This window comes from Anabrus simplex, chromosome 1, assembly GCF_040414725.1.
Source record: "Anabrus simplex isolate iqAnaSimp1 chromosome 1, ASM4041472v1, whole genome shotgun sequence".
Classification (NCBI taxonomy): Eukaryota; Metazoa; Arthropoda; class Insecta; order Orthoptera; family Tettigoniidae; genus Anabrus; species Anabrus simplex.
In genome coordinates, this window is record NC_090265.1 from 857,033,330 (window position 1) to 857,047,919 (window position 14,590).

The following is a 14,590-nucleotide window of genomic DNA, read 5'->3' on the forward strand; positions in this document are numbered from 1 at the left end:
TCCCTGAGTCACAGCTGTTGCTGGCTGATCGGGACGAGATTCATCTTCAATTGACTGCTGACCCTTGAAAATTTGCGAGACCAAATTTCAACTGTGGCCCTAGAAGGGGAAGCCTCACCAAAAATACGCAGCAAAGAGGAATGGCATTCGTCGGCACTTGAAAATTCTTTTTTATTATCATAAAAAATCGTTGCACAAAAATCACGGTGCGACAGATCCACCTTGCACCGTGTCTGACTGAGGACTGCCTGGGCTTTCTTCTTGTGCTGTGGAGGAACCACTGCTGGGAGGGGTTGCGCGCACATGTTCCAAGGTCGAGAAACATCGCTCTTTCAAATGAAAAGATCCCATTGTCCTCAGAATTACGGTTTAGGGGCCGCCAAAATTTCTCAGCATAGCCTTCGTATCACTTGATTTTTCTTTCTTCTCAGCCAATAATAATATCTCCTCTCTCCACATGTTTGTAACATTTCAGCATTCCTCTTTTACTCAGTGCATACCTGCCAACATTACAAAACCAAACATCAGGAGATTTTGATATGAAAATCAGGAAAAATCAGGAGATACAATTGGTCAAAACTGCTTATTTTACATGTCTTGTGCAATACAGGAGTAGGCTACTATGGTACATATTATAACACTTATTACCTCAAAACCCAACTGATGCTATACGAGGCTACAAGGCTAAAAAGTACACATCTTTATACCTTCACAGGAAGTATGTGAGTGAGATGATCGGTCTCTGATAAGCCTAACGGAAATAGTATGAACTCATGCTCCACACATGTGAATCAGTCATGCACTTAGATGCCATTACTTAGCAAATGAGGATGATTATCTCGTTGTACTTCCTCTTAAAACAAAAATCACCACCACCACCACTTACTTAGCAAATGCATATATTAATATATTAGCAAGATACCCGTGCTTCGTTACGGTATTATACTGAAATTTAGAATTGAATGCTTATTGTTTTATATATAATCTGCCGAAATTCGTGATCTGACTCGTTTTCTGATAGAATACGCCAAAATTCGCGATCTGACTCGTTTTCTAATAGATTACGGCAAGTTTCCTCTCATTTTTCAATCTTTCTTTCCAGCAATCGATTTCGTTCTTCCCGGGCTAGGTCCAGGTATTCCACCCGGTCAGTTGGGTCCCTAAATCTTTGACATCTTTTCCTATAAGCATTTTTAAAATGGATCAAATCCTTCAGGATATCCAGCGTGGTGTCGTCTTGGGTGGCTTGGCGATACTGAACCCGCGGCCGGACTGCATTCTTAGTCATTACCTGTCCAGGACTCGTTTACAGCGCGGTCTGCACAACTGATGACGATCCAGAACATTATTATTATTATTATTATTATTATTATTATTATTATTGTAGATGTTCTGGGCCCCACAGCAAGATACAAGACCGCTACTTGGCGGTAAATTACATCTGTTGCCATTGTTATTGTTGACAATGTGACCAGCACCATTGTCGCGCGTAGGCAAGTGTGCGGGATTTCTGGCGATACGAATGACATACTGTACTTCCGTGCATTATTGACCTTATTATAGAGGTGAACAAATGGACGGTCAATCTCATTCCTATCATTTATTTCAAATCTGTCTAAAATTTGATTTATATGCCAGGAAAATCTACTGTAATCTAAGAAAGTTCACCGAAGGAAAAGATGGCTCTTGAAAACGAACCCAGGAAAGATTAAAAATGATCGGTTTATGATCAGAATAAGTACATCGAAAATCTACAGCCTCTTTCCAGTCATTCGACAGGGTCAGGAATGGAATGAATAAAGCCCCATCTAGCGGTGACAATAGGAATTGTGCCGGCTGCCGAAACCTGTTGCACTCCTCTGGGGCAATGATTAATGAATGACAAATGAAATGAAATTATATTGGACAGTGTTGCTGGAATGAATGATGATAGGGAAAACCGGAGTATCCAGAGAAAATTCTGTCCCGCCTCCGTTTTGTCCAGCACGAATGTCACATGGAGAGACCGGGATTTGAACCACAGAACCTAGCTGTGAGAGGCCGGTGCGCTGCTGCCTGAGCAACGGAGGCTCCTTAAGGCTCCTTATAAATACATTATGAACAGTAAAATCAATTGGTCTCACCTCCTTTAAGTTTATTTACCCCCACCAAAAAACTAAAATAAGGCGTGTTTCTTTATGTTTAAAGGAGATTCCAAACACCAATGTTCACGTCTATTACCTTCAGTTTTGAGATAAAGATAATTAACTTTTTTTCACTTTCACACTCCTCCCCCCACCTCCTAAGTGAATTTTCCGGCAAAAAAATACTTGTTTCTTTAATAGTAAAGGATCTTCTAAATACCAATTATCACAACTCTAACTTCTTCAGTTTTTGATTTATGCGTCCTCATGAAAGGAATAACTCCTTTTCACTCCCGTCCCCCAAGACGATTCCCCCCACTAAAACGGGTTTTTCCTTGTTTTTAAAGGAGATCCAAATATCAATTTTCACGTCTATAGGCCCTAACAACTTTAGTTTTTTTAGATGTAAGTATTCTCATACAATTTAAGTCCATTTTTCAATCCTTACACCCCCCCCCCCCATTCATCGGATTTTCCGACAATACGTGTTTCCTTACTTTTAAAGCAGATTCCAAATATCAAATTTCACGTCTGTAACATCTTCATTTCTGAGATAACAGCAGCCTAATTAAAAGAATTCAACACCATTTTCAGTCACTTTTATCCCCCCTCCACCCAACTGGTATTTTCGAAAACTAAAAATACACGTTTCTTTATTTTTAATAGAGATAAAAAAATACCATTTTACACTTCTGTAACATGTGAAGTTTTTGAGATATACCGATACTGTATAAATTCTCATTTTAAAATTTCACCCCCGTTTTAGTTCCCCTTAAGAGGAGTTTCCAAAAACCAATCACCTATGTTTCTTTACATATACAGGAGATTCCAAATACCACTTTTAACGTCTGTAACATTGCACGTTTCTCAGATATTCTGTAGATATATTCTTTCAAAAAATTCACCCCAATTTGTCACTCCTGTTTAACCGCCATTAATTGGATTTTCCAAAAACAAAAAAATCCGTGTTTCTTTATTTTTAAAGGAGATCTCATATGCAAATTTTCAGTTCTGTAATATCTTCAGTTTCTGAGATATATGGATCCTCATTAAAGGCATTCAACCCATTATTCACCCTTTTACACCCCTCCTATTGGGATTTACAGAGGAAAAAAAGGAAAAAAATACGTGTTCCTTTACTTTTAAAGAAGATTCTAAATATAAATTTTTACATGTGCAAACTTTTAAAGTTTTGAGATATAGATACACTCATTTTCAAAATTCACCCCCTTTTCACCCCCCCCCCCCACACTATTTGGATTTTCCAAAAGAAAAAAAAGAAATCTTTATTTTTAAAGGAGATCCCAAATACCAATTTTCAGGTCTGTAATATCTTCAGTTTCTGAGATTTAAGTATCCTCATTAAAGGCATTCAACCCCATTTTCACCCCTCCTATTGGGATTTTCCAAAAACAAAAAATACATGTTTCTTTAGTTTTAAAGGAGATTCTAAATACCAATTTTTACATCTGTAAACTCATTTTAAAATTTCACCCCACTTTTCACCCTCCATGATTTGGATTTTCCAGAAACAAAAAATTACCTGTTTCTTTATTTTTAAAGGAGATCCCAAATACCAATTTTCAGGTATGTAATATCTTCAGTTTCTGAGATTTAAGTATCCTCATTAAAGGCATTCAACCCCTTTTTCACCTCTCCTATTGGGATTTTCTGAAAACAAAAAATACATGTTTCTTTATTTTTAAAGGAGATTCTAAATACCAATTTTTACATCTATACATCTGGAGCAAATGAGATACACTCATTTTAAAAATTACCCCCCTTTTCAGTACCCCATTAATTGTTTTTTCCAAAAACAAAAAACACATGTTTCTTTATTTTTAAAGGAGTTACCAAACACCATTTTTCAGGTCTGTAACATCTTCAGTTTCTGAGATAAAAGTATCCTCATTAAAGGCATTCAACGCATTTTTCACCCCTTTTCACCCCTCCTATTGGGATTTTCCAAAAACAAAAAAAGTACGTGTTTCTTTATTTTTAATGAAAATTCTAAATACCAATTTTTACATCTGTAAACTTTCAAAGTTTTAAGATATAGTTACACTCATTTTAAAAATTCACCCCCTTTTCACCCTCCCATTAATTGGATTTTCCAAAAACAAAAAAATACGTGTTCCTTTATTTTTAAAAATCAAAAGTCCCAATTTTCAGGTCTCTAATATCTTCAGTTTCTGAGATATAAGTGTATCTTGATTAAAGGCATTCAACCCTTTTTTCACCGTTTTTCACCCCTCCTATTGGGATTTTCTGAAAACAAAAAATACGTGTTTCCTTATTTTTAAAGAAGATTCTAAGTACAAATTTTTACACCTGTAAACTTTTAAAGTTTTGAGATATAGATACACTTATTTTAAAATTTCATCCCCCTTTTCACCCCCTTAGCGACGGAATATCCAAAAATCCTCTCTTAGCGAGCACTTAAATCTTAATATGAATGTATCCCCAAAATTTCATTTCTTTATGTCCAGTAGTTTTGGCTCGGCGATGATGAATCAGTCAGTCAGTCAGAACAAGTTACTTTATATATATAGATTGCATCACGCATGTTATTTTTATCAAGTAATAAATTAAAATTTGCCAGAATTGTCTCCAAATGGCTCCTAAAATCTCTACAAAAGTCACTAGTCGCTATCTTTAAAATTCTGTCACTTAATTACTAAAATAGACTCCAAATGTAGCGATTAGTCTTTAGAATTGACTAGACTGATGTGAACGAACATGAACATAGCTTGCGAGAACAAGAGATTGACAATCATTACAAGATATTAGAATCATTCCGTATTGACGGTTTTCACTTTACAAAGGTGAAAATGAGAGTATCCTCCTAAATCAATACAATAAATATTCCGTCATTAGACGGAGTAAACAAATTCAAACATGTTTCGGCTCGTTTGAGCCATCTTCAGTGAAAAATGAGGGGAATTTGAAATAATTTATATAATATAAGTTGAAAAAAATGCTAAAAAACATAATAAAGGAGCAAATGAAAAAACAAACAAAAGAGAGCCCAGATGGAAACAAAATTAGCACAAATATACAATATTTACATCAATATGCAGAGCAAAAAACAACTCACTGCGACAAAATTCAGTGAAAAGGTGTTAACTTAAAAACATAATTGAAACTAAAAACTGTGTTAACCTAAGAAAACAAAGGAATGAAAAAACAAATGATGCAGATGGAAATGAACAATAGTAGCACATGGTGAGGTTGTGGACCTCATAGTTTACAAAATATTGTTTAGTAACAATAACAAAACAGGTTGAAATCACTCTCGAAAATCATCTTTGTAGAAACCCATCACATTAAATTGGTCAGGAGGGGAGCGGGAGCAAATGTTTTTGAGAAACCAAGCCTGATATGACGTGCAGGCGAAAAGCCTGTGACAAGGAAAAAACACCAATGAAATTTAAAGCTTTAGAAACAGCAGCATTCTCAATATCTTCTCAATCTAGCGGTCCCTTTCTTGATTATTGTTTTATAATGTTGGCTGGTGTCTTGCCTTATTATAAAGGGTCGGAAGGGCCGCGATATAAAATTGAGAAGCTGTGTTAGGTAGAAGACAGATGCATAGTAAACTGTAAGTGATCTAGTGGAGACCGTCTTTCTTCACACCCATTCTACACTTTTTACTTATCACCCCACGTTTCTCACACAACCTCATATTTCCATTACAGATTAGAACTTCATTGACGGTCTCCACTAGATCACTTACAGTTTACTATGCATCTGTCTTCTACCTAACACAGCTTCTCAATTTTATATCGCCGCCCTTCCGACCCTTTATAATAAGGCAAGACACCAGCCAACATTATGAAACAATAATCAAGAAAGGGACCGCTAGATTGAGAAGATATTGAGAATGCTGCTGTTTCTAAAGCTTTAAATTTCATTGGTGTTTTTTCCTTGTCACAGGCTTTTCGCCTGCACGTCATATCAGGCTTGGTTTCTCAAAAACATTTGCTCCCGCTCCCCTCCTGACCAATTTAATGTGATGGGTTTCTACAAGGATGATTTTCGACAGTGATTTCAACCTGTTTTGTTATTGTTACTAAACAATATTTTGTAAACTATGAGGTCCACAACCTCACCATGTGCTACTATTGTTCATTTCCATCTGCATCATTTGTTTTTTCATTCCTTTGTTTTCTTAGGTTAACACAGTTTTTAGTTTCAATTATTATTTTAAATTAACACCTTTTCACTGAATTTTGTCGCAGTGAGTTGTGTTTTGCTCCGCATATTGATGTAAATATTGTATATTTGTGCTAATTTTGTTTCCATCTAGGCTCTCTTTTGTTTGTTTTTTCATTTGCTCCTTCATTATGTTTTTTAGCATTTTTTCAACTTATATTATATAAATTATTTCAAATTCCCCTCATTTTTCACTGAAGATGGCTCCAACGAGCCGAAACATGTTTGAATTTGTTTACTCCGTCTAATGGTGGAATATTTATTGTATCGAATTAGGAGGATACTCTCATTTTCACCTTTGTAAAGTAAAATCGATAGACGCGTCGCGATATACAGGTTTCAATGAACATCACACATTCGCGCGCATTTGTCGTATTAATAAACGTTGATATTGCATTTGAAAGCGGCCAATGGGCGAAGGATTTCCAGCCACTGGCGTACAAAGCTGAAATGGCAGGATTTGAAAACAAATGTTTGAAGTTCACCAAAAAATAAGCTAAAATTAGGAGAAATAATAGAATAATCAGGAGGCGGGAAGAACTGTCGAAAATCGGAGTCTCCCGCCTAAATCAGGAAAGTTGGCAGGTATGTCAGTGCTATTTCTTTGCTCTTTGTGTCCATGGTAGGCACACATGTTAACAGCAGTTAAAACCCATTCCTTTACATTTTCTGAAAACGTGTAATTTTTGTATTTTCTATTCTGGGAACATCTGTACAAGAATAGTACATTATGCAAAAAGCATATAATGGCAATAATTTAGACATGAGTTTTATAATTTCCATACGAGTGTCTTAATTACCATTATAGGCGAGTTTCATATGACTGTTTATGCTCGACGATAATTATAAATCTATTTTTTAAATATTCATAAATTTCTGTCGAGATGTTGCTGACAGTTGAGTTTACTGAGCAGAGCGCAGAGCACATGCGCTGGGTTATTGATTTTCCGTGAGTGGATCACAGACCTTCACAATGTCATATGTTTTCAAAGCTTTGATAGAAGGTTATCATAACTTAGCTTTATTTCAAATACAAATTGTTTATTGTACAGTTAGTGAAGTGAATTTGTGGGACTGTGCCGTGTGGTTGTGGAATATTGGAAGTAGAAGGTGCATTGATGTTAATATGTGTGTCCAACATGTTTGATTTTGGAAACAAGTTCAAAGCTACTGAGTTGAGCACAGGTGCGATGCTATCCTTACCTAACTGGTCAAACAGTTGTATCATAATGGAACTTGAACTATAATGAGCCTCATTCAGTTTTCTGGCATATAATATTTATGTTTCAACATTGTCAAGCATAAAAAAATATATGATTCTAGGAAACAGAACTAGGGATTACAGGTAATAATTTCTCTAAAACCTTGCCATGTCAAAGAATAGCGCAAAATTACAGCAATTAAGGTCAAGATTTTAAAATTGTTAAGTACACTTATTTTGTCCTTGATTGTTTTTTTGTTTTTTTTAGACGAGGAAGAATTTATCACCATTCTGCCATGAATACATCAGTTTTCTTTTGGATCATGCTGAGGAAAACCATTTCTTTTTGCTCTAGAAATATATATCTATAATAATAATAAATCTTATTTGCTCATTAGTCATTTGCCAAATCGATTACACATTGCAAGTATCATCTTTATGCTGATGATCTGCAGATCTACTACCACTCAAGAACTGATAAAATTCAGAGTGCTGTAGAAAAAGTTAATGCTGATTTAAGTCTCATAAGTAATTTTGCATTGAGTAACAATCTCAAAATTAATCCTCTTAAAACGCAAGCAATAATCATTGGTACTTCGAAAAACGTACACGTCTTAAAACAATACGAAATTCCTCCTGTAGCACTAAACAATACCATTATTCCTTTTTGTGAAACAGTTATGAATCTTGGTGTGGCTATAAGCGAAACATTGAACTGGTCGCAACATGTGACGAAAGTGTGCCAAAAGGTATATCAAAGCCTGCATCCTCTGAAGCGGTTTAAAAATATATTTCCTTGGTCATTGAAAATAAAGCTCATTCAATCACTCTTGTTTCCAATTCTCGAATACTGTGATACAGTTTTTATTGATATCAATAACGAGCAATGCATGAGACTGCAACGTGCCCAAAATGCATGCATCAGGTATGCATTCGACATACAACCATACGCCCATGTATCCCCATTCTATACACAATTATCTTGGTTACGACTGAATGGCAGACGTAGACTCCATGCAACTACTTTGGTGTATCAAGTGCTTTCTGAAACACTCCTCCTTACCTATCCACCAGATTTCGCTACCTTAGTTCCCTCCACCTGTTCAATACCCGGTCAGGCTGTACGCTAGAAATTCCTGTGCATCGAACCGCAACCTACAACAGATTGTTCACGATCACCGCCACGAGCTGGTGGAATGAACTCCCCAATGACATCAGAGAAGCTAAATCTAATACAAAATTTAAAATCCTTTGCCAGCGTCATCTTTTAAGCACTTCCAGTCTTTCTTGAGTGTGAATGGGATGCATGAATGAGAGTGAATATGGTTGTTTATTGCAATGTGTTCCTGTATATAATTTAGTTATACTTTACTCACCTTAGTTTAGTTAGTGATACTTTAGTTGCTTTAGTTATACTTTAGGTTGTAAAAATTTCATATGTTTAAATTTTATGTAAAAATTACATTGTATATACATGAAGTGGTAAAGTGTAAGAAAGGGCCGGGAGCCCTAACTTCGCCACAATAAAGACGCTTTAATAATAATAATAATAATAATAATAATAATAATAATAATAATAATAATAATAATAATAATAATAATAATAATAATAATAATATATCTAGAATACCCATAAAGTAAGGAACAAATTAACAGTGATACATGAATATAATTTCAATTCAAAAGGGTATCTTGTATTTCACTACAACTATGTGGTAAACTTTAGAAGTATGAACTTTTGTTACTGTCAGTATAATAAAGAAAGTTTTATATATATGATCATTCAAAATTTTATATTTCGCAATTAGATATTTTTGGTCTCTAAAGAATTTTATTATAGATCTATTCCATGAACAGACAGGGTTACCTGATAATATAGCAAATTCCATATCTGCATTCTTAAAAGCTCAACACGCTGATCCTGAATCTGTATCATACAAGACAGAGTAGACCATAATTGAAATTCAGTATATCCCTGTCAAGGCATAATTCAGTCTCTTTTTTCACTTTCTGTCTCGTTCAACCAAATGGCCACAATTGCCTACTTTTATTGTACTAATTGCACAGCAAAAGTAATGTTCATTTGAATTTAACAATTCTGTATCAATATGTCATTATTAACCTACAGAAATAAAATAAAAATCGCTACCTACATCAGGGGTCTCCAATCCTTCTTGTCAGGGGGTGTTCATTGGCTAGACAAGAAGAGGGAGAGAGCCACATTAAAAGGGACTACACAAAAGTTCTTATTGCTGTCACTTTTTACATTTTCAAGTATTTTACTCAACCACTCACAACTGAAGCAAACACACCTTACCCATCAGATTAAGCTTAGTGTAAGGAAACAGGAGTCACAGATGGTATTCCAGAGTTTCTAAGATGAAGCATGCTGTTTAAAGGGGTTTAACATCTAGGTCATCGGCCCCAGAGTTTCTAATTAACTGCCCACTGGATCATATAAGCAACTACATGAAACTACACAGCCACCTGCCTATGACAGCTGATTTGAGAAAATTATTGTGTAACAGCACCATGTGCCGTCTGGTTGCAGGTTTAAAGAAATAATCCTGTGCATTTCGTTGAATATTGTATTTTCTATACAATGTAGTTAAAAATAGTAAAATGCAATTTTTTTCTCAAGTGCAACAAACATGTCATAGCTGTAATATTGAGTTTTTGCAGGGGGCCATAGGTTGGAAACCCCTGATCTACACATTAGTCCTCAGCGTAATTACCCAATTATTTTATGTATGTGGAGGGACCTGCATATTTCGTGCTTGTGGTGAAACTTATTTTTTAAAGAATTCTCAAAATGCTTAGAAAACAGCTTCGAGGCATAACGTATGTCAATTTGAAATGTAGGTGATATTTTTTCCTCAGAATAAAATGAAATGAGACAGTAAATGCGAGTAAGTCAAAATTATCAACTTTATGCAGTTAGTAGTTGACTGAACTTAGAGACCTATGAATGCCTGATGATTCACTGGTAGGTAATTCCGGAGAGAATAAAACTAACATGAAGTAAATTGGTCCAGTAGAACGGACGGAGGGAGTGGACAAAGCAGTTTTTAGTAAACATTTTAATATATTGATTAGCATCATCATCATCATTATCGAAAGAGAGTAATGAAGTCAGAATAGTTTAGTGATGATGATGATGATGATGATATACCGGATGGTTCAACAGCCCCCTGTGATTTAGTTTTATGCATCCTGGCACATTTACTACAATAATACTGAAATATATTGGTCCCTCTCCCTAAACCGTGGTAATATAACGAGATGTGCGTTTATGGGCTAAAAACAAGCAGGAATCGTGAGCGCCACTATTTATTCATTGTGAGTATCCTGAATGAACCCGTAAAACTAGCACAGATATGAAGAATATGTATATTACAACAGGAAGTGCACACACAGACCAAGAACAGAGATTGTATAGACTGAAAACTGCGCACTGCATGTCAAGCCTCACAGTGGCTCACTTGGCAGGGCCGCGGTGGGAGTTGTGATAGCTCGAAGTTTCGAATCCCATGCAAGTGTTTTTTTCTCTTTTTACAGCGAATTGACTGGGATGTGGCAAGGTTGCATACTTGATAGCTTCCACAGACTGATCTGTTTTATTTGTTTATTTGGCCCTGAAAAGGGCCATTGGTATGGTGGCATATAGTATGGAGCAGGGTTGGAAGAGCTAGAAAACATGTGACAGGATTTCAGTTATGTAGGTCTTTTAACAGAGCACCTGTTCGAACTGACGACCTCTGTAGTCGATACAGGGCTGCACGCGATGTTGTAAGGACCGTCTGGCACGTTGCAACACCTTTGGTCGAACGGATCGGAATGCCTCAGTGATGAGCTGTCTAAGGTGACCAGGAATGCTCAGCTCCTGTGCGTACACCAGTTGTTTTATATGGTCCCACAGAAAAAATCTAGGGGCATAAGATCGAGTAATCTGACGGGCCAGGGGACAGGCCTCCCCTTCCTATCGATTTATAAGGATATATCGCATGGAGGTGGTTCCGGACGACCACCGCTGCAAGCGGTGGAGCTCAGTGATGTTCAAACCACATCATGCAGTGGTCAAGGAGTGGCACATATTCCAAAAATGGTGGTAGGTCATTTTGGAGAAACCGCAGACAGCATTCTCCCGTCAGAGATTCCTCAAAGAAATGGAGACCAATGAGGTGATCACGCACGATGCCACACCGTATGTTCACATCCCACTGTACCTGAAAAGCTGCCTGTCATACCCAATGAGGATTATCCACACCCCAGTAATCCATATTATGTCGATTAACGGTTCCATTGCTGTGGAACCGTGCTTCATCTGAAAATAAGATAGTCGCTAAAAAGGCAGGATCAGTGTGCACATGCTGTAGGGTCCATTGACAGAACACCACCTATGCTTTGAAATCATAACCATCTCCTGGCGTAAGTGCATATGGCAAGGGTGAAACCGCTGGGTATGCAATATCCGCATAACAGATGCCCGGCTGATGTTCATCTCCTGTGCAATGGCCCATGTGCTAGTGTGAGAGTTATGCCGGACAGCATCCAACACACCCTCTTCATTGTGAGCAGATATCTCGGGATGATCTCAAACAGGCCATGTCCTTCCCAGGGACACAGTAGCCCGCAGACATCTTTCCACACTATGAAATATCAAGCCTGTCGATTGTCATCTATCCGGACAGTGTTCTTGATACAAGTGTTGTGCCTGGCATGCATTCTGTCTAGTTTCTCCATAATAGATGAGTAACATATCCACAATCCATATACTCATTACTGGAATACATCACAAGGCAGTAAATAAGCTTTGTGTTGTGATTTGGCTCGAAGGAGGGGAGTTTGCGCAGCTACATACCTACCTGCCATAGCATGTTATTATCATTCCAATAAGACAAAATTTGATCTACCTGTGGTCTATTAAGCTTTGAACATGTATGACGTAACTAACTGGTTGCCCGTGTCCTAGCCACGGACCATCACCACCTCATCCTCGTCCAAACCAGCTCAATACCCTAGGCCACTATACATACAGCCCATTAAGGTCCAAATAAACAAATCAGTCTGTGGAAACTATCATGTAGGCTATGCAACTTTAACACATCCCAGGCAATTGGCGGCAAAATAAAAAATACTTGTGTGGGATTTGAACCTTTGAGATCTGTCCCACCGCGCCTCTGCCAAGTGAGCTATTGCGAGTCTCGACATGCAGTGTGCAGTTTCCAGCCTATACAATACCTGCTACTGGTCTGTGTGTGCACCTCATTGTAAGGTATGTGTTCTTCGTATCTGTGCTCATTTTACGGGTTAATTCGAGGTACCCATAATGAATTAGTAGTGGCAGCACGATTCCTGCTGTCTTCTAGTGCGTAAACACATATCTCATTATATTAGACCGGTTTAGGGAGAGGGACCGATGTATTTCAGAATTGTTGTAAAAGCGGCAGGATGCATAAAACTAAATCGCAAGGGACTGGTAAACCACCGGTAAATACAATCTTTAGATGTGTCAACTTTCAAAAGTAAAAAAATTAGGAAATTTATAAACATTGTTAAACATATATAACGGCGTGTTATTATGCATCAGTGATGACGTATTTAACACACTATATTACTCTGTTATATCTCTGTTTTCCTTATTGAGTTGTACGTACTAAAATACTGCACATATTTGCACTTTAGAACACATGGCTCCTCATCCTTCAACTTCTTGAACATTGCTATTGCTGAAGATTGTTGTTCAAAACATCATCTGACTTAGCTTTCCTTAGAAACTCTGAACTTTTTTTTTTTTTCTCTCTCAAAGCATTTGACAATGAATTTTAAGGTTGGAAGTTTTTCCTTTCTCAGAAAGCACTGATCTAAACTGTGCTTTTATTTTTGTAAATGTGCTAACAATCATCTCGCACTTTGTATTCCTAAGTGGAATTGACAAAATGGCATGCATTTCGTTAGAGAGTCTATGATATTTAAGAACACTCTCTTAATGCCTATCGAATATCAATTTCTTAAAACGCCTTCGAACCAAACTAAATTCTGAATTTTGGGCTCACAATGACCAGTTCTTAACCACTATGTTATTCTGGAGAAATACTGTATTGTTTCTTTCCAGCCAAAACATTTGTTATGACTAAGATATAAAAGATCACTGAAATCACAGAGCAATATCAGTGATGGTATATCTGAAGAAGAGACAAAAATTCATATGTTCAAATTATGTAGTTGGTGTACCTTATATCCTCTACTGATGCAAAAAGAAGCAAATACTGGAGTGTGCATATAAAACTGATAGGAGCCTCTTGATCATTCATGCAAAGATTTAAACTGTTTCAATATCTTCTAGAAGTAAGAACCTTTTCAGAGTATATGGCAAATAAGATTGGGAGACTTTCTCATAAACCTTTTCACCCATCTTTTTCCTAATAAGAATCCTGCACAAGTCTGTCAGCCTCATAGGATTATATTTCATATAGGTTAACCATCCTTTCATAGTGTCTGTATTGAGCAAGGATGTATCAGCTACTGGCTTAACATCGTTCGTGTAGTTTTGTAAATCAAATCCAGCATAAACTATCATACGGACAAGGGGAAAGTTCTTCCTCTTTCTTGCTAGTGTAAGATTATCTACAACACATGATTCAACATCACACATATTCACATCAGTTCCATGTCTAATGAGCAATGCAGCTGCTTTATCTCGTTCCAAGAGAATTGCACGGAACAAAGGAGTATCACCACCCGTGCAGGTCCGAACATTCAACAGAGCACCATACGAACGGAACATATTAAACATCAATTCAAATGTCCCATACTGTGACTGACGAATATATTCAGTTGCTTCATGTAATGGCACACTTCCAGTCAACGAGTTAGGATAATTTACTGAGGCACCTAAAAACAAACAAAAAAAAACTATATATTTGTTGCATTCTCTGTAATCCATTAATGTGTATCACATTACAACATACTAAGTATCAAATATTTTATACAAAATGTTCCTAATTTCTCTTTTTTACCACACATTAAATCACTCAGAAAAATTTCTACT

General features: G+C 36.8%; 1 protein-coding gene across 3 annotated transcripts in view; it reads right to left on the reverse strand.

Moving 5' to 3' along the window:
• LOC136857636 (ankyrin repeat, PH and SEC7 domain containing protein secG) overlaps positions 1-14,590 on the reverse strand; it is a 109,745-nt gene that overhangs the window by 42,398 nt on the left and 52,757 nt on the right. Inside the window, exons 6-7 of one of the 3 annotated variants that reach the window (XR_010858550.2) lie at positions 13,774-14,433; positions 410-500 (exon numbers count right to left, since the gene is read on the reverse strand). The exons of 1 other annotated variant lie outside the window; for it this stretch is intronic. Coding sequence is in view for 1 of the 2 variants with exons in the window: in XM_067136440.2 (XP_066992541.2) it covers positions 13,862-14,433 (572 nt within the window). In the remaining variant the exon portion in view is untranslated. Of the gene's footprint in view, positions 1-409; positions 501-9,121; positions 14,434-14,590 lie in introns of those variants that run through there. One more of the 3 variants, XM_067136440.2, reaches the window with a different exon arrangement.